At 39.1% G+C, this 21,750-nt stretch overlaps 1 protein-coding gene across 1 annotated transcript in view; it reads right to left on the reverse strand.

Moving 5' to 3' along the window:
* The window catches only part of NR3C2 (nuclear receptor subfamily 3 group C member 2), a 1,048,765-nt gene that overhangs the window by 17,897 nt on the left and 1,009,118 nt on the right, over nucleotides 1-21,750 (reverse strand). The window contains exon 9 of the mRNA XM_044062249.1: nucleotides 19,854-20,011. Coding sequence (XP_043918184.1) covers nucleotides 19,854-20,011 — 158 coding nt within the window. The remainder of the gene's footprint in view (nucleotides 1-19,853; nucleotides 20,012-21,750) is intronic.

Here is a 21,750-nt window from a genome sequence, read left to right on the forward strand (position 1 = left end):
GTTTGTCCTGTTTGACTTTTAGTAGAACTTTGGAGAGCAGAGGCAGAGGGGGAAAGGCGTAGACTGATAAGTTTTTCCAGCTGAAGGACAGAGCATCCACTTTCCAGGCTTGTTTGTGGGGAGTCCTTGTGCAAAACTTGTCCAACTGGTAGTTCTGGGGGGAGGCAAATAGATCTATGTCTGGGCTCCCCCATTCGCTTGTCAACATGTTGAAAATCTGTGTTTCCTGTTTACACCTGTGTGGGTCCATGAGGTTTCTGCTTAGTCCGTCTGCCAGTATATTCAATTTTCCTGGCAGAAATTGAGCTTGAAGGTGCACTTGGTGGCTCAAGGCTGTGTTCCACAATGCCATGGCTAGTCTGCAGAGGGGGTAGGAATGTGTACCCCCTCTGCTTGTTTATGTACTACATAACTGTGGTGTTGTCCATCTTTAGCATTAGTTGTCCTGGAAGAATGTAGTCCTTGAAGGCTGTCAGAGCATTCCGTACAGCTAACATTTCTTTTTGATTAATGTGTAGGTGCATTTGATATGGGTTCCATTTGCCCTGAATGCACTTCCCTGCCAGGTGAGCCCCTCCATGCATGGTCTGAAGCATCTGTAGTTAGGGTTTGGGTGGCAGGGGGGTAGTGTGAATTGTAGTCCCTTGTTTTGGTGGCAGGCCTCTGCCTACCATAGGAACTCCAGGCATAGGCAAGGTATGATAGAAATCATTGTTTCCAGGGTGTGACAATGTTGACTCCATAGACTTTTTAGATACCACTGTAGTTTCCTCATATGCAGTCTTGCATATGGAATTAGAAGAATGCAGGAGGCCATGAACCCCAAGGCTTGCAGTACTTGTCTTGCAGATAGCAGGGTTTTTGTGGCCACTTGTTTGAAGTAAGTTACCAAATTAATTTGCTTTTCTGGCATGAGGAAAGCCATCTGGGCAGTTGTATTCAAGCTTGCACCCAGGAATGTAATCTGTTGACAGGGTACCAGTTGTGATTTCTTTTCGTTTATGGTGTACCCCAGACAAGTTAGAACCCTTTTTACAAAAGCCTGATGATTTAAAAGTATGCCCTGGTTTTCTGCCTGAATTAGACAATCGTCTAGGTATGGATATATTTGAATATTTCTTTGCCTGCAAAATGCAATAACTGGAGCCAGGCACTTTGTGAATACCCAGGGCGCAGTAGGCAAGCCAAAGGGCAGTGCAGAGAACTGATAATGCAAGTAGCCTGCTTTGAAGCGTAGGTATCTTCTGCAAGATTCCCTGATTGGGATGTGCAGATATACTTCTTTTAAATCTAGAGTTGCCAACCAGGCGTCTTTGCCTACCATAGGAAGTAACTGGTGAAGAGTCAGCATCTTGAATTTTGGAATCTCCAGAAAGGTGTTTAGAGTAGACAGGTCCAGGATTGGACACCATGATTTGTCTTTTGGGTACCAGAAAAAGCCTGGAATAGAAACCTTGTCCCTTTTCCTCTTCTGGTACCAGTTGAATAGCCCCCATGCTTAAGAGGGAAAGTACTTGTTTTTGAGCCTCTGCCCACTGATTTGGGGGCAGGTCTGGCCACCCGTTTGGTGTTGGCAACGTGTGGAAATGAAATCTGTATCCCTGGGACACTATATTTAAAACCCATTTGTCCTGGGTTATGAGTTCCCAGTTCTTTGCATGAAGAGCAATTTTTCCCCCCAAAGGGGCGGTTAAAAGATAAGTGCTTGGGAATTTTAAAAGGAAGTCCTTGTGACTGTTTACCATAGGGGGGTGTCTTGTTATTTCCAGATTTGAAGTGGAGGCCCCCCACTGCTTAGTTCTGAGAGTCCCCTGGGACTGAAACCTGGGTTTTTTGCTGTGTCATGGCTTTGGCTTGAGAAGATCTGGAAGGGGCTGGAAAGGACCAACTCTTAGTAGGCCAGTGCCTACTAAATCTTGGTGGTTGCACTTGTAAAAAATCTTTAACAGTTTGCATAGACTTAGCTTTATCTTCCATTTTTTTAAGAACTTCTTCAGCCTTATTGCCAAACAGGCGGTCCTGATTTAAAGGAGCTGCTTCTTCTGTTAATGTTGAAAATGCTGAGTTTGAACGAGCGACGTTGTTGCCCTCTGTTAAGAAAGTGATTGGATTTTTGGGAGTAAACAATTCAGTCTCAACCTCTAATACGTTTTTAGTGATGTGGATAACGTTTTGGTATTAACAGTAAAGATGTTAATGCTGATGCAACTGTGCATATCACCGACAGGAACACTGTTGTTTCCAATGTGAAAACTAACAAAGTGAATATTAGTTCCATTAATATGCATACAAATGTTAGGTTGTTTGGCAAATCTGATTATAGTAGTTCTGCGAATCTTGAATTAGGTACAGCATGTATTAATGATCCATTTAATGTTGAATGCTTAAATGATGCTGATAAAGTAACAGATGAAAATCCTGGTCATATTGATGTGCAGACTACTAATATTGGTTTAAATAAATCTGCCTCAGATAATAGTGTGGTACTGACAGCTGAAGTAACACATACTAACCAAGCAAATGTATTAATGCACTAGCTAAGCATGTAATTGATTATGACATACAGCATAATTTAAAATTTTTAGTTCTACAGAGAATTAACGTCAGTTTACAGGAAGGGGATATCAAAAATGAAACGGAATATGTTGAATTGAGATGGATTGTGGATTTTAAGGCATATATTCCACCTGGCCTTAATAGTGCTGTGTCTTTAAAACCTCTTTTGAAAAAAAAAGAGGCTTACCACATTGAATTTCATGATGCATTTTAAGGTGTGTTTTTATTGGTTGGTGTTTGTATTTAAATCTTGGATTTTTAGCAGTTTGTATTTAGGTCTGAAGAAGAGGGTTGCCTCGAAAGCGCTTACCTATCTGCAGTATTTATTTTATTTGCATTAAAGTGGTTCTTTTTATCTCCAGCCGAAGTGTCTTATTTTTTATTTATATATTTACATTTTGGAGTCTTTGGCTCCACCACTCTCTTTTGTTACAATATTAAAAACACCCCAATTCCAACTCATTAGTTAAAACATTGTAATAATAAAATTGTAATTTAGCTTTAACATGATCAGGCAAAGATTGCTCCTTAAGGCAAGCATGTCTTCTAAGCACAGACCCAGTAACAGCAGCCCTGCAAGAGGCCTCTAAAGAATCAAAACCACATTGTATGTTTTCCAACTTATTCAGCAGAATGCATTAAATCCTGTAAATCTTTAATTTCCACACAGTCAGGAATCAACATCATTTTCTGTTTAAGCAGTCCAATAATATGCTGTTGATATTTTAACATATGAAATTGGCAGTTCAAAGCTCTGACTGCCAAGGTTGCAGAAGTATAAACCATTTTACCCCATCTATCCAGCTCCCTGGAGTCTCTATCAGAAGGGGTAGGATTTTTGGCAGTAGAAGCCTTAATGCCCTTGGGCCCCTGAAAAATGGTTTCTGGATCTGCAACAGGATTTTTGAAAAGGAACTTGTGGGACTCAGGAACCCTGTAGAATCTATCAGGTTTACTAGGAGCCGGAGGCAGGGAATCAGTGACCAAACTGGATTCTGAGAACACATCATCAACGATGTCTAGTGCAGGAGGTATAGGCAAAGGCCTATGATGAGGTAGAAGAAGGAAATCCCTAAGCCTCTTTTTTGAATCAGAAAATTCCTGGCTTTCCCAGTGGAAATGCTCCCTTAAAGTATGTAAAGTTTCCCCAAAAGAATAATCCTCAGGAGGGGAAGCAGAGGGAATGGAATCCTCTGCATCAGAATCCTCATAAGTAGGTATGGACAAATCCAGGTCATTAGAAGAGTCAGAAGAAACAGAATCCTGCTCAGAAGATTCATAATCAAGCTCAGCCCTAGGCCTCTTGGAGGGGGGGGGGGTTGACTACACCTGATTAGAGTAATTAGATCTTCAGCCATTTTTATCATTTGTTTTTTGGCATAGGGACCTGAACGTGTGGCCTGGGTATCGTTTTTTTAGACATGGATCGAGATTTAGGCCTTAGTAATGAAGGCGGTGTCCATTTAATATGCAAGTCTGTAGGCCTGAATACACCCTCAGAAGCCGGTGCCTGCACAGCAGCTCCAGACCCATCCAAGGTAGAGACATCCGCGGGTTCCATATGTGAAGTATCTCGCGGCATACTGGACTCCGAATGGGTCTGAGTAGAGGCCTGCGAATCAGAAGTAGCGGGTATCTGGGGCTGCGAAAGCGTCTCACTGAGTACAGGCGAACTGGCAACTGGCTTAGGAGAAGCATCGTCGGCAGTTTTGAATCTCGGCGGCCTGTCTCTGTCTTTATCTGTGCGTTTTTTTGGAATCCCGGTAGTCGGATGGCTAACCGACGACATTTCTATAATTAAACCAAGAACTGAAATATTTAGAGGCAAAAATGTACCAATGACGGATAGTGCGCTGATTAAATAAAGCACAAAACCGACAGCAAGGTACGTCGTGGTCAGGGCCTAGGCAAGGAATACAGTACGAATGAAAATCTTTCTGATGTATTTGCTTTCTACAAGTAATGCAATTATTAACTTTTACTGACATCGGTAAGGAGCAAGAAAAAGTTTCCCCAACGGGGTACTTAGCTTTAAGTTGAAGACTTCGGTTCTGAAACTCGACAACGAAAATTTCAGGAGTCAGCTGACCGGCACTTGCGAATTGCTTTTGCTTTGGGCACCGCACGGCAAGAAAGACTAATGTAATGGCATCGGCTGCATGTTTTATACCTCTTACGACCTGACGTCATGGAAGAAGGGACAGCAACCAACCCAATACTTTGTTAATCAGGCCGACTGAGGGCAGCCTGCCAGCAGATTACCCAAATGTAATGACTGCAACAGTGAAACCTGAAGAACATCAGTTCACTGCAATGCAAACTGGCACTTGAAAAGATTTATGCCCATTTAAAACACTTCCCAACCCCTCAGTTCTCACAAAACAACTAAAAGCTTGCATAGGAAATTTCCGATATTGTGAAAAAAATATCAGGTTTCTTACGGGGGAAATATTGCTTTTAGTCACAAAATAAAATAACTATTAATTTCTTAAACTAATAGGAATTTCTACGTGGAAACTGGGGCTGATTTGCCAGAAATGAAGCTTAAATGTCAGTTGCTGCTCCTGTTTAACCTCAGAGCTGCTTCCTCCTGTGGCAGCAAGAAATTTCTATAGGCTGTCTAAACAGGAATCAGAGAGAAGGTGTGGGAGAGTGCCACGGTTTTGTGAAACTGGCCAACATACCTCTCAACAGATTTCCACAGAATGGCTAGATTTTACCTTACATGTTTGGTCTGTTCCTCATAAAGATTGCGTTTTTTCTGGCAAATCACTGGGAGATCTAAGGATTAAAGTCACTAAATAATGACACGCATTTGAGTTTCAGACTTCATATTCTTCAGAAAATGCATGTTAACACAAATTCTGTTATTCTATCAACTTTCTAAGTTTATAAGAGCAATATTTAAAATGTGCCCCTAATTTTGGGCCTTTGTCCCCCAATATATCAGGCTTTGTCCAGATTTCTTGCGGTAAGAGGCTGAGAGGTATGCTGGCCGATTTTTGCATTTTATGTAAGACACAACCTTTGTGGCCAAAAGGCAGTGAGAATGATAAACAATGCATAATTTAATAATTGTTGGATTTTGTATTAATTGGACTAAATGGTGGATAAGCTACAAAAAGTATTAAAAAACTATTGTTAATTAAAGAAAGATGTGTAAGAATAAGAAAAAATGAATATAGATTAGCATTTTTTGAATAGGAAAATAGTTTAACAGAGAAAGGTATACAGTAAATCAACAGGCTAAACGAAAATTGATACCAGCAGAAGAACAAATAAGTACATTGTTGTATAGACATATATATTTAGTGCAAGGTATGCAGGAGGTGTTACCTCCATTTCTTAATAAAGTCAAAAAACTACAGAACATTCAAATGAGGTGATTAAAATATTTGAATGGACTCATTGCACATAGCCAAGCAGATATGCATAACATTGAACAATAAGCTTCTAAAATGTATGATAATTATTAAGTTCATATAAGATTATGGAATGTACAGATAGCAATGAAATATGATAGTTATTTTATAAAAATGCATTACTTTGGAAAAATTTAATTTTATGAAAAGTGTCTGAAGATACCACTCCAGGTTCAGATGGTCTTTTGCTGATGTTTTATACAAGCATGACACTATCTGAAAATAGATATTTGTGAAAACCTTAAATGAAAGATTAACTCATTAAGACCGATGTGATGTGGAATGTAAATATTTTGTGAACAATAAAATCTATTCTTTTTCTTCTTTCGGCTGCTCCCATCAGGGGTCGCCACAGCAGATCAGCTGTTTCCATTTCTACCTGTCCTCTGCATCTTGCTCTGTCACACCAACCACCTGCATGTCCTCTCCCACCACATCCATAAACCTTATCTTAGGCCTTCCTCTTTTCCTGTTACCTGGCAGCTTCATCCTTAGCATCTTTTTCCCAGTATACTCTGCATCCCTCCTCAGCACATGTCCAAACCAGTGTAATCTTGCCTCTCTGGCTTTATCTCCAAACCTGCCAACCTGGACGGACCCTCTAATATACTTATTCCTAATCCTGTCCAGCCTCGTCACACTCAGTGCAAATCTTAACATCTTCAACTTTGCCACGTCAAGCTCTGACTCCTGCCTTTTTGTCAGTGCCACTGTCTCCAACCCATATAACATAGCTGGTCTCACTACCCTCTTGTAGACCTTCCCTTTCACTCTTACTGGTACTCGTCTGTCACAAATCACTCCTGACACTCTTCTCCACCCACTCCATCCTGCTTGTACTCTCTTCTTCACCTCTCTTCCACACTTACCATTACTCTGAACTGTTGATCCCAAGTATTTAAACTCATCCACCTTCACCAACTCTACTCCCTGTATCCTCACCATTCCTCTATCCTCCCTCTCATTCACACACATATATTCTGTCTTAGTCCTGCTGACCTTCATTCCTCTTCTCTCTAGAGCATATCTCCACCTCTCCAGGGTCTTCTCCAACTGTTCCCTATTCTAACTACAGATCACAAAGTCATCTGCAAACATCATAGTCCATGGGGACTCATGTCTGATCTCATCTGTCAACCTGTCCATCACCATTACAAATAAGAAAGGGCTCAGAGCTGAACCTTGATGTAATCCCACCTCCACCTTAAATGCATCCGTCACTCCCAGCGCAGACCTCACCGCTGTCAGACTACCCTCGTACATACCCTGTACCACTCTTACAGACTTCTCTGACACTCCCGACTATACAATACCACAACTCCTCTCTAGGCACCCTGTCATATGCTTTCTCTAAATCCATAAAGACACAATGCAACTCCTTCTGACATTCTCTGTACTTCTCCATCAACACTCTCAAAGCAAACATCTACTGTAATCAGTAAGAAATATTCTTTACAGTGATAATCAATTCATCCACAGTCTTTACATAAATACTATAATACATTACGCTGCACATAAACCCCAAATTATATTTTTGCTATACTTTCACAAACTGTAATATCTTAGAAACTGTACAACCTAGACAAATATTGTTAAAACATTTTTGTTAACCAGACATAAGCTTATATATGACAACAAGAAATTCCTCTATGACTACGTTTATTGAAATATTTGCAGAAATATGAAACATATGCTTAATTGTATAATTATGAATATAAATAACATTACATATACCGTGGCAGGGTTAGCCATCCGGCGGTGTAAACTTTGGCTGTAGATAACTGTCACTGTTGAAGTGACACCCTGACCCCATGTGCAAAAATGAGAAAAAGAGGTTGTGGATGGATGGATGAAATAACATTACATATCTTTCAACATGTGCAACTTACAGAGCAAATTTCAAAGATAGTTTTCTTTAATAACATGTAGGTTTCACCTGATGTCATGCGACAGTTTTAAGTCAACTTTTTTTTGAAGTATTTAAGTACATGTGGAAATATTATTTATTTTTCATAATTACTAACAAATCACTGGCAATATCTCAGGTATAGTATGATATAAAAGGACACTGACAACGAATTTTCCTGTCTTCATCCATGGCATATCACACCATGCCCTTCAATATCATGTGGAGTTCTCAAATATGAAAATATGAACATAAATATGAAAATATGAATAAGTGACAGTGAATAATTTATCTGTTTGCAGGACATCTTAGATTAACAATCTTGGTGTGTTGCTTTGTTAATAATGCCTCACACTTTCTAATACTGGTTATTATTACCTGGTAAGTCACTTAGTTAAAGAAGCCAGACCTAACAAATGTTCAGATGCCATAAGGAGCTATGCGTGCGAACTGAAGGTATACACAAAGGTGCTACAGGCTTGAATGAGTTAAAAAATCACATTAGAAATTACATTATGGTGAACACATACTGAAACTGATATTTAAGAAAGGGGAAAGTTAGATTTACCTAATGGGAAACCAATGAAATTAAATAATACAGACTATAAAATACTTTATAAGATACTACAGGAAAGATAAGGGCCATATTCATAAACCCACCGCAATGTGCCACTGCAAGTTTTTTTTATATTCATGAAGCACCCTTCACCCTTACACAGTGTTGCACGGTCTTCCAACACACAGATGTACAGAAAAAGCAGCTCTGGAGTTTTACAGCAGCAGCAATTCACAGCTCATAGTCTCACAGGGGGTGATGGCATAATGGTTAAGGTCTTTATCTTACAGACACAAGGTACAGAGTCTGATTCTGACCTCTGGTTATTGGCTAGGCTTGTAATAGTCTGCAGGCTGACTGACAGCCTAGTATTCGCTTATGAAGTGCAAAGGGCTGACCTCATGGCCATGCGAATTGCTAATGGGGCATTCCTGGGGAAAAGGCATATCCTAATTAGTCAAGTGCTCTCTTCCCAGAACTGCCAGTCACGCAAAAGGAAAAAAAAACATTAATGGTAGATTTGTGGTAGTACAGGGCTATTGGCAAGGAAGGAAAATTATAGTGGTATGTGTTAATATTCCACTCAAAAGTGCCATTATGGAGCTGAAGAAAGTTTGGGGAGAGAGAATCAGCTTTCAACAGGGAATAGTATTTATAGGTCATGACCATGGAACTTGATTTGCAATGCAGCAGATGTATCAGGAGGCTCTAGAAGGGAAAACATAACAAAAGAAGGTAGATTTCTGAAGAAATTTGTAAAAATATTTGGTATGGAAGATGTAAATTCAGTAGTGGGAATTCAGACTGAATTTATTTATTACTCTCCACGGTACAACAACTGGACTACAAAAGTGAGAAATTATAGTTCACAAGAGTGAATGTACTTACTTGAAAGCTTCAGCACACTCAATAACTATTTCAGATCATGCACCAATGCAAACTAAGATAAAACAGACAACAATTAAGTAAATATGAGACACTAGCACTTTCTTACTTACCTGTTAATAACAGAGGAACTTAAGGAATGGGTAGTGGAAATTATTTAAGTTATTAGGGAAGACAGATTTATTTCAGAAGGGATAGCTAGTGAGTGAGATAAAATGAAAATGGAGTTTAAAGATATGGTTAAGAGGTAAAAGGAATTTTTTAGAGGGACTAATAATTCGAGAATAAATGGAATATCACAAAACAAGAAGAAGAGCAACTGCAGAATGCTAAAGGGAAAAAAGGGAATATTCACCTGTTAAGCAACTATTTTTTGATAACTTTCAGCACAACAACTTTGGTAACAGAAAGAAGAAAGGGCTGTCGCCAAACTTTGGGAAACTATGACAAGAAAAAGAACAAGAGATAAACTATGACAAGAAAAATAACAATGTAATGTACTGGAATGTATGGGATTATAAGATTATCTAATTTACAACTGCTGAGTGAACTTATTGGATAATTTGCAATATACTGTACTTGAATGGTAGTGCTCTCGCTCGTCTAGCGAGCTATGCATCTAAAAGTGTACAAAAGCAATGTTTAAAATGCCAGAATATGTTGTAGCTTCATTTGTTCTGTGTTGTGAAACCATGTGTGCTGCAATTTATTTTTTCTAAAATAAGCTGCTGGTTTCAGTTCTATTTAAATGTTTGTGTCGCATTTCAGTTAAATGCAGTTATACTGTTGTTACTAAATCCATGACTTGTACCTATATACTTTTGTTTTCTAATAGTTTAGCCCTCATTTTACTCTCTTTCACATATTTTCATTTCCCTAGCTATTTCTACCCACTTTCAGACCTTGCTTGCCCACCTAGAGCCTGTTCTCCAGGTGGTCTACTTTTCAGCCCTTATAGTGCAACACAAAGTGAAAATCATGGCTGTCCATGAACTGAAAAGGCAGACAACAAAGTATGTATCTACTGCAGCCTGCCTTTCACAAATAAGCTGTAAAGTTTTTTTTTTACTTTTAAATAAAATGAAAACAAAAAAAAAAAAAAACAGGCTCTCTCCTGCTCGTCCAGTACAACTGCAGCTAAGGCCTTCTACCCTAGTCTTTCTAATCCCCACTTCTGTTTAGACTTCTTCCCTCCTTTAGATTTTGAACCAAAGTATCTCCATATAGTCTCTCAACTGTGAGATCTTAGTGAGCAAATTATTTGTCAGCCATAATACTTACTTGATTGTTTTTCCTCAGTACTTGCATGCAGGTTCTTCCCACTCCATCCGCCCTTCGCTTCACTTGGGCTCATTCCGCTCTCCTACCCTACCCCCATTTTCACACACCCCTACATCAATTACATTTATACTTACATGCACCTCACCCCTTACTTCCTAATTCTGACCTCATTTCCTTTTCCCTAAACCCAACATCCTCCTAACTAGCAACCCACCCCATTTACATACTCCTCATCTCACACTCCAACATCCATACTACAACACACCCATTTCAGTCACTTACCTGTGCTAATACTGTCTCTCCTCCACTCCATTCCATTCCACCTAACATGCTCTCTAATATTAATAATATTTATAAACCTAACATCCCTAAAATTACCTTGTCTATCTCCCAAGACCACACCAGTCACCAACATACACTCTCAAACACTAACCTCCTATTCTGACATAACTCCTAGCCTCATTCAACCTAACCCTATCTTTCTCTTAAAACCTAAACACTTTTTCTTATAACCATTCTACCCCATTGCATACAAAATCAGCTTAATGTGACACTAAAATGACCTGGGCTAACACCCCCATCACTAAACTTTTTCTCTCTCTATGTGGAGATATTCACCCAAACCCAGGACCCAATCCTACTACCCCCAAAAGAAACAATTCCCATAGAGCACTAAAATCCATGACTATCAACCTCCAAAGCATTAGGAATAAAATTCCTGAATTCCATGCCTGGATATACCAGACTAAACCAGACATACTTGTCACTACCGAAACCTGGCTAAAACCATATATCAAAGACCCCAAATTCCTTCCATCCCGGTTACTCCTGCCTCAGAGCAGACAGACCCTACAAAAAAGGAGGAGGCATTGCCCTATTCTTTCCATATAGCCTCTCCATTACCCCCTACTCATCTCCAATACCCCAATTCTCAAATGCTGAAATACTAATTGCTTTCCTAAAACTAAATAATAACAAAAGCATATGTATTACAATATTATACCTACCCGCAGGAAATAATACCCCACTTCTAGAAGAAATCTTAGCTTGGATCTCCACAAAAATTAATAATGAAACAATCATACTTGGTGATGTGAATATAAATTGGCTGAGTCAGGTAGATAGCTCCTTACCCCCCAACATCAACCTCTACAATTTTACCTAAGTAACCACAAATGTAACCAGACAAGCTAAAAATAATAGCAGTGGCTCAATCATAGATTGGACCCTAGTTTCTGACCCCAACAAGTTTTCTGAAACAGGTACCCTTCCCTGCAATATCAATGAACACCAGCCAGCCTATGCCATATGCAAGACTTCCCAAATGCCCAACCAACATCATTAAATACTATGGCGAACCCTTACTAATTTCAACCTAGACACTTTTAATGACCATCTAAAATCTATTAACCGGAACATACTAAAGACCCTTCCTCTGGATGAAGCACTTGAATTTTTTAATTCAACCTTCCTAAAAGTCCTAAACTACCATGCTCCTCTGCGTCCCAAAAGACTGAAAACAAAAAACTGCATCTGGCTCTCTAAAAGTACCAAGCAGGCCATGGTCATAAGAAACACAACCTGGAAAAAAATGTCATACAACTACCAATCTCTCTGACCTCCAACAGTACAGACAATTTTGCAACAAAGTAAAATGTCTATTCATCAATGACAAAAAAAATCATTATATTAAACTGCAGCATAATTTCAAACAAAACCCAAAACAATTCTGGACCTCAATATCCACACTATTAAACCCTGGCTCAAAAAGTAATCCCTGTCCACACCCTGAAAAAACACCTCTAGAAATCACCACAATCTTTATCTCATACTTTGTAGAAACTATAGCCAAACTAACCGCCACATTCCCACCCCCATCTTCTCAAACTAACCACTTCACCAACTACGACCACCCAGTAGACCCCCCACTACCATATTTTCTCTTTCTCCAATCCCAATATCTACTATAAACAAACTCCTGCTTAAATTAAAACCAGGAAGCGATGCCCCTGACAACCTTCCCCTAGAGTACCTGAAATTGTCAGCTCTAGCCACCTCCAGCCCTATTAGTATACTCCTAAACAGGTCAATTCAGGAATCCTATATACCCACCATCTGGAAGAAAGCCTACATTCTTCCCCTACATAAAGGAGGTAATAGTACTGATACCTCTAACTTACGTCCCATAGCTATACTGTCCCCTATTTCTAAAATCTTAGAAAAATGCATACATTCTCAGTTCCAGCAATACCCTCTAAACAATAATCTTCTATCTTCCTGTCAACACGGTTTCCGCCCTGCTCATAGCACTACCACTGCTCTCCTATCCTTCACAAATGTTAACCAAGCACGTAATGAAGGAAAAAGTGTCTCCTCCCTCTTTCTTGATCTGTCTAAGGCATTTGGCACCATCTCCCACTTCCTACTTCTCTCCAAGCTTTCAGTTCTGAGCCTGTCCCCACCAACTCTGCTCTGGTTTCCAACTATCTATCCAATAGAAAACAATCCACTAGATGGCTTGAATTTACCTCACCATTCCTTGATACCCCTACAGGTGTTCAAGGATCCAAATTAGGCCCTCCACTTTTCAGTATTTTCATTAATGACTTTCATTCTTGTGTCCCCAACAACTTGGTCATTCAATATGTAGACGACTCAACTATAATTTGTACCTCCAAAACCATACCTGAAATACTCACACACACAGCAAGCATTCTCCTCTATTGAATGCTGGATGACTAACAATCAACTCGCACTCAATCCAAACAAAACCAAACTTCTTATCTTCTCCCCTAAGAAAACTACCATTATAAATAAACCAGACTTCAAAAATCTACTCATTAAAAAAAAAAACACCCTAGAAGTTGTCACATACACAAAACTGCTAGGCGTCACCAATGACGAAAGCTTAACCTTTGACCAGCACATCCACAATAACATTAAAAAAAACACCAGAAACTAGGAACCCTCTACAGGCATAAATACTTCCTCAGCCCCAGTACCAAACAAACCTTGGCCTCTACCTTTCTACTACCCTCCTTACTATACGGTGCCCCCCTCCTCACTAACATTCGCACATCCCTAAAAAACAAAATGGAAACCTGTTATAATAAAATTGCGAGATTTGAAACTAATGCTACCTACTCCTCCCACCACTGTTCCTCACTTCACGCATTCAAATGTCTTGAGCTACCCCAATACCTAATTCATCAACAATTCACTACAGCCCACAAAATTATCTATAAACCCCTTGACTGTCCTGCTCTTAGCTCCACTCTAACTCAATACCACCCAAACAGACCACTTAGATAAAAAAATGAGACCCTGCTACCCATCCAAAAACCTGCACTCCCTGCTGGGCATGCACTCTACTCTTTCTGTATTGCCAAACTCTGGAACTCACTCCCTACATCACGCAGGGTCACCAATAATGCTAGGTCCTTCAAAGATGCCCTCCATTCACATCTATCTATCCATTGGCAATGCCCCTGCTCCACACCCCACATTACCAGACCCCTTCCAACTGTTCCATTTACAAATGTGTACATATATTCTATTTAATTTATATAATGTTATGACTGTTAAAATTTCAATTTGTAATTCAAAATGCAATTTATATACTGTTATGACTGCTAAAATTTCAAAAATACATATGCCTAGCATTTTTTACTTGTTGTAGCTAATATTTTGTTTTTCTTTTATTCTTAACTTCACCCTGTAATCTAACTGTATGCCGTACTTGTTGTCAAACTTACTGTTTGTTTACACATATCTATTTGGAGCTTTTCTCCCCAGGCCTCCACTGAAAATGGGCTCATTCCGGCCCAGTGGACACTCTTGGCAAACAAATGTAAAATAAAATAAAAAAACAGAGAGCTCAGAAAGGTATTAGAGAATGTAGAAAGCAAAAAAAAAAAAAGCACAAATGTAATACTTATGGAGGATTTATTATGTCAAGGATAGAGGAAGATGTGGCTCAACAATTAATACTTAAGATTGTAGGAAATAAGGTAAAAATGGTGATGTAGAATCAATCTACAGGAAAGTCTTCCAGGATAGATAGGGAAACCATCACATGCAAAAACAACTCTGGGGAATCACTATTTGCCCATGAAACAGCATAAATATGGAACAACCTTCCTCCTGACCTCAGACTACAAAACTCCACAACCTCCTTCAAAAGCCTATGTAAAACATACCTCTTCACCAACCATCTATGCACCTGTAATTGACTCCCTGAAGCCTCGTCCGCTTACTATTTCTACACCCCATCTGTCCTGGACAACACAAACACCATCTAACTATACCTATCCATGTGTGAGCAATAACCTATATATGAGTGTATGTACGTGTGTGTGTGTGTGTGTGTGTGTGTGTGTGTGTGTATATATATATATATATATATATATATATATGTATGTATGTATACTCTTGCATGTATATTTGCTTGAATGTATATATGGAAAACTTAAACATTTATATACTCTTATTCAGTTGTGAAATAACTTGTAAAATGCTCTACCAGGTTCTTATCTACTCTCATTGTATATTCTGTACACTTGTATTTTTAACTAAAAGAGGGAATATCCTCTTATTGTATACTAACAGCTGTAAAGTCTACTATCAGTATGTTACTACTCTGTAATGTCTCTCTTGTAAATTTTTCTTCTCTCTGTAAACTTATGGAGTTCTTCTCCCACGGACTACGCTGAAAATGGACACTTGTTGTCTAGTCAGACTATCCTGGCAAACAAATGTTAAATAATAATAAAATAAATAAATAGATGGTACTGTTGTGGAAGTTTGGAAGTTAGGAGGGAAGAAAGTGGTAAAGACCTGGAAGCTTGTGTTGAATAGTATTTTAAAAGGAGGGGAAGCACCAACAATTTGGAAGAAGGTGATAGTGGGTGTTTTACCCAAACAGGGTAGAAACCCTTCATACCCAGCTTTGCACAGAGCCATTTCAACTTTCAACCAAAATTTATTATAAAGTGTTTATATCTATACTAGCTAAGAGAAAGGCAGCAGTGTTGCCAAAATTGATAGATATGGATCAGTTTAATTAACAGAATAACGATAATCCAGATGGAAGCAGAATGTAAAAAAAAAATTTCCTCTAGCCCTAGCATAATTAATTAATTCTTTCATAAAACATTCTATTTGTACCTTTTCATGGGTTCCCCAATCCTCTGCTTTAAACAAATACAAATAGAATTTCTGAAATATCTCTAAACCTTCTCTAGTTATTTCTTATCACAGCCCATGCTGTCCATACGTTTGGCAACAACACTTTTTGCTGACTAATTTGTTATGCTAAGAATCTTTGTGCTCGGGAGTTATTTAAAATAGTTGTTTAACAGCAACCTTTCTAAATTCATGCAAAATATCCATAGACTCTCTTACTTTCTCTTTGTACTCAACAACAGTTCTTGTTTTGTGAGATTCCCCTTCTTCTGCACTACTTTAACCTTTGAAAACTACTCTAAATAATTCTCATTACTTCTTTCACATATTCTTTCTTATTTCTATCATATTTTAAACTACTTTTTTATTTTATACCACTCCCTAGATATCCCTTTTGAAAAAAACTGTCTGGCTTCCCTAATAACGCTCAGATCACTTCTGCTACCCATTCCTTTAATTCCTTACTCTTTAACAAATTAGTAGGAAAGTGCCAATGTTTCATTTCTAGTTCACTGCCCTACATCTTTATAATAGTCCCTTTTGATGCACAATCTGAAACAGACACTGGATGTGTTTCAAAGCTTTTGATTAAGTAACCATGCTCCTGTGAAATGTCATTTCTATGCAGTCTAGCCCAGTTACTGTGCCTCTAGGAATAATATGTAAATTGTCTGAGCTCTTTAAAGTAAATTCACATCTTCTGTTCTAAATATTCTGATATATTTCTTCAGACATCTACTCTTTTTTTATATTTTCCCATCTAGGTCTCCCTGATACATTATCACTACTGCATATCATGTTCCAGCCCCACCCATAAACAATATTCCCTGCTGAAAGTTAATTATTTCTCCCACTAGTCTTTTAAACTCCATAACAGTAGTTTTGGGGGAAATATATACACATGATGCAGTCCTGTAAAGGCAGGTGGGTATCCCCTCTCGTGAACATCCACTCACCATCTGTCCTGACTGCCTGTAGCAAGATTTCAATCTCTGCAAGGCTTAACTTGTTTAGCCTTTGCAGACCATTAAATGTCTTGTCGAGATATGCCTTTAGGTTCATACTAGGCTAGCTGCCCTTGGGGGTAATTTTAAACTTTGTAGGACATTTGCACACCCTGGGGGACAACACATCACAGACTGGAAAGGCATGTATGGGTGCAGGGAGGTACTATGCCACAGTGACAGTAGGCTAACACAGTAAAACATAGTTGGGTTTGCTGGGATGGATACAGTGTGTGTGTGTGGGAGGGCCTCATATGTTCTGCCTAGTGCTATTTGGTGGAAGAGATGGTGGATGTTTTATGTCAGTGGGCTGAATGTCCTGCTAGGCTTGTATGTGAAGAGGTTCATGAATGCAGTGGGTTAAAATACTGCTGTTACGAAGGTTAGGGCTGTTGGGGGGTTGTTGGCTGTACTGTATCAGTGGGTTGACATCCCCTACTGGGTGAAAAGGTCATCAGGTACATGACAGCAGTACAGTTCAGTTGCAAACGCCTGCTCCAGCACTAGTACAGCTGCCCACTAATCTAATGTTATTCCAGTAAAAATGTAATTACAGGTAACATTCAAAAGGGAGATAATTACTGGTGTGTGACATGGCTGGTCTGTGTATACCTGTTGTGGGTAACCTCCAATGTCTGTGTTGCCTTTGTGTTGGCAGGAAGTGATTCAAGTTGCTGAAGTATGTCTGCTGCTTCTTTTACCTTAATGCATGTTTTTTGGTGTGCAAACTGGAGGACCACCCATAACTAACAATTCCTACTTCACAAGTTATACATTTTGCCTTTGTCTTTGACTAGCTGCTCTCACGTGTGCACCAGTGATAACAGGCAAAGCTGCCTTCAGCTGCATGTCACTTGCAAGCCATGCACAACCATGCAAGCTCTGTGTGTAAAGCAGCTGTGGTGCCCCACCTGTGATTTGTGGGCCATATACTCTCAATGCTGCCATTTTGTTCTGCAACACATTTGTGCAAATGTTAGTCCCCCTAGTGTAGCACCTGCTTGGTGTGCAAGGGAGGCTGCAGTTGACTGGGTGATGACTTGCTGGGTTGCCATTTAGAAACCCCTACTGCAGTGAGTTGCAGACTTACTGAACTGGATGACCAATACCATCAAGATAGCAGTCATGGGTGTCACCACTGCTTACTGTGATCTGGAGCCAGGACCACCACCTTCTGTGCCTCAGTAATATTCCGCTAGCTCAGCTGGCACTTGGTAAGCTCTCTGTACCCGGTCTTATCCCCAGCCATTTGTCTACCCTTTGCTTGTTTAAGTATGTGCCTCCCATGCCTTCCCCACCTTCCGTATCCACATTTGCAACTATGGTTTTACTTATGTCTGTCCCACACTGCCTGCCATCATCTTTCTTTTCTCCACATTGTTCTTTTCATTCCCCAATCCTCTACCCACCAAACAATACCTTTCTCCCATCCTGCTTTAGCTTACAGTGTTCCTGCTTTGTGTTCCTCTGCTTGCTATAACCCTTTTCTTGCTTAATGGCACTCTTTCCACCCTTTTTAATAAACCAACAAGACAGCTAGCTACTGGGCATCTTTCCACTGGCTCTTCCCATTGCCTACACTGTTTTTCCTTCCAAGGACACACCATTTCCTTGCCAATATCTGCAACATCTCACATTATCTGCAGTATTTCTCATCTGCATTCTCACACATTTAGAATTATATGGAGCAAGATCACAGATTAGTCTTTCTCATAGGCTCTTGTCTAGATTATTTTGTTTAATTTACAGAGTTTCATTTTTGTCACATTAGCCTACTTAAAGTGCAGCTTTAAGCACTATTTGTACATATTTCTTTAATAATGTCTCTTCAGCACTTCTGAACTTTCTCCCTATGTGTCTTGTGCTGGACTATGAATCCTGCAATATGTTAGATCTCACACCTTATTTTCAAAACCCAAGCCTGGTTCTTGTTGGGCCACACATCCCCTTTTACATCATAATTTGAGATCAGTCTGAATATTTTGTGACACAATCCACATTAACGGATACTGCAGAAAAACATCTATCATAACTAATTTACAAACAGATGCCCCAATGTTTTACAAAGTCCTAGCTGCCCTGTAAAATATGTCAGAAAAACTCTTATTGTAGAAGTAGCAAGGCAGCCAAATAAAGTTTTGTTCACAATATGTGAACATTAGTTTAAGTGTGCTTGTGCACACACACACACACACACACACACACACACACACACACTTCCATAATGCTGTTTTGCAAAGCTTGGGAGGGTTACATGATACACACTTATTCTGTATTCTTGCCAATAAGGAAATACTTGCATGATGCATAAAAGATTGTTCATCTTTTTTCAGGCTAAAACTAAATATCTTTCAGTCTTAAATAAACAGTCTATGCCATTCACATATGGGTGATAATATGAACTAAAAGCATGTTTCTGACTGAATCCACTGCCGTATAATGTTTTTTTGACTGTAAAAGAACAGTGCATTTGGTGTCCTGAAGTGTAGAAGTGAACTGAAATGTAGCACTGGTTTTCTTTACCCACTAGGAGGTTTAAACAGTCAGACAACTATAGGCTTAATAATAAATGGCTGCTGTTGAGGGTCTTTTCGTTGTCCAGTGACTGACATTTGCATCTAGAGAACAGATGGCCATAATGCATCTGAAAGTCTTGTTACAGATGCACTGCACAGTTTTTCTATGGAGCTGCAAGGGTGAGGGGACTACAGATTAGACAGCAATATCTGACAACAGGAAACCATATATGGCACAACACTGCCTCTGTCTTCAGAATTCCGACAGTTCAATACCACATACCAGGTTCCTGCTGTGAGCTTGGCATACAAGGTTAGACTGCACCAGCAAATATTTACAGCTACCACACAACTACGGTGAAACAGAAGTAATGCAACAGTTACTTCTTTCATAATAAAGGACTTTAGGATTTCTGTCACAGAACATATTCTTTTAAGTGTTTTTATTAGGCAAATATTTGCACTTAGATCTACAGATGACAGGTTTGTGGTCATTTCTAAATGTATTTAACCAGTGTTATCAGACTTTAATATGTGACTCACGTCATGCATGGAGTCAAGTAGTTTAGTGATTTGATAAAACCGTTGCCAGCTTTGCCCAGAGTTACCGGTGTTCTTTGCTACAATCCTTCTTAACTCTTTAATGTAGCTTGCTCTCATCTCTTCAAATCCACTTTGATCTTTCAGACCATCTGTTGGGACTGCAAGAAAAAAAACAGCATGTAAAATACTAGTCTATAGTATGGTATGAGACTTTAATACTAGTCTATATTATGGTATGAGACTTTAATACTAGTCTATATTATGGTATGAGACTTTAAACAGAAAGCGTAAGCCATGTAATACTTAAACACTATTCCTGATCACTGCCATAATGTTACACATTCCTCAGTAGAAAAATGCTGATGTAGTATTAACAAATGTCTTAATAATGTGCATATCAGCACTACTAGTATTTGTAAGAATGGTAATACACAGTGAATGTCAATATTGTTCTGAGCTTCTTGCCTTTCAAGGAGATTGTACACTGCATGGTAAAGATCTTCCAATAAAAGAAGACATTACTTAGTATCATAACCTGCTGTATTACTGTCATTTTCCAAAATCAAGCCACATTTATCAGCATACATCTAACTGTTGTTTGGCCTCCAATATGCACTGTCTGCTATAATATAAAACATTTCAGGTGCCACAGAGGGAGCACATAGACTAGTTAAATCAAAGAAGTAAAACAATGTGGTTCACTTAGCAAGATAATGGCAAGTCTTAAAAATAAAATGCCTAAGCTACACACAAGAATGTCTGTGCCAGCAGTGTCAGGGTAGGGCATGCATTTTGCAAATTGTGGCAGTCAAAGAAACACATACTTTGAATAGACAGATATATCAACAAGAACTATAACATTGTCAAACTGCATTTCAGAAGATACTGGAAGGCAGCACAGCTTCGTAGTTTATTAATAATCTGCAAATTAGCTAGACCCTGTTGATATGTGTTAAGACTCTCATTCACAGTCTCCCCACTAAGCAAGTCAGTGAACCAATCAAAGCACTAAGGGAGGTATTCATAATCGTTATGCGAATGCATTAAGGCAACTGGCAAGATCTGAAAATAAACACAGACAAGGAGCAATTCATACAGGCCATTAATGCTAACGTGTAATCTTCTCAAACAAACGTATTCAAATTAAGTAATAATGAGATTATAATGTGAAATGATGTAAAATTGTCTATGCTAATAAGTCCTCTTCCTACCTATTCATAAGGGATCCTATCAGCATTTCGAATGTTGAAAACGACAAATTTAATTTAATCGAACTGAAATGTTTGAAATCAAAGAAGAGCGAACTGACGGAACATTGATTCCTTTCCCAGGGAAAGAAATCAGTGGGCCGTCATCGGAGTTTGCCATTTCCTCCACTGTGGTGTGGTCTCGGAGTTGGTATATTTAAGTAGGCAGGGGTGGTAGGCAAAGCCCCCCCCACTTCTGTCAGTGTTTAAACTATTGAAACTTTTTTTTTTTTTTTTTGCACGGAACACTGATTTCTTTCCCTGGGAAAGAAATCGATGTTCCGTCAGTTCGCACTTTTGAGATTTCGAACATTTCAGTTTGATTAAATTGCATTTGGCATTTTCAGCATTCGATATGCTGATATAGACCCATTCATAATCAGATTTTGATGCAATTCCGCACCGTCCAAAGATATGTTATAAAAGGAGGAGTTCTGTCTTTTCTATGTGCTTTGCAACTGGTGAATATACTTTCTCTTGCTGTTAGCTTTGCTATTTCTTGTGTGAGCTGCTTGTCTTGGCAGAGCCAAAACCGCTTTTGCCAGCAGTGCTTGCTGGCCCAAGAACGTGGAGCTAACGATGGAGAATTACACATCATTTTGATAATCAGGAAATCCTTGACAGATTTAGAGTGGAAAGGGATATTGTTA

Source organism: Protopterus annectens, chromosome 2.part1 (genome assembly GCF_019279795.1).
Source record: "Protopterus annectens isolate FY-2018-M chromosome 2.part1, PAN1.0, whole genome shotgun sequence".
Classification (NCBI taxonomy): Eukaryota; Metazoa; Chordata; order Ceratodontiformes; family Protopteridae; genus Protopterus; species Protopterus annectens.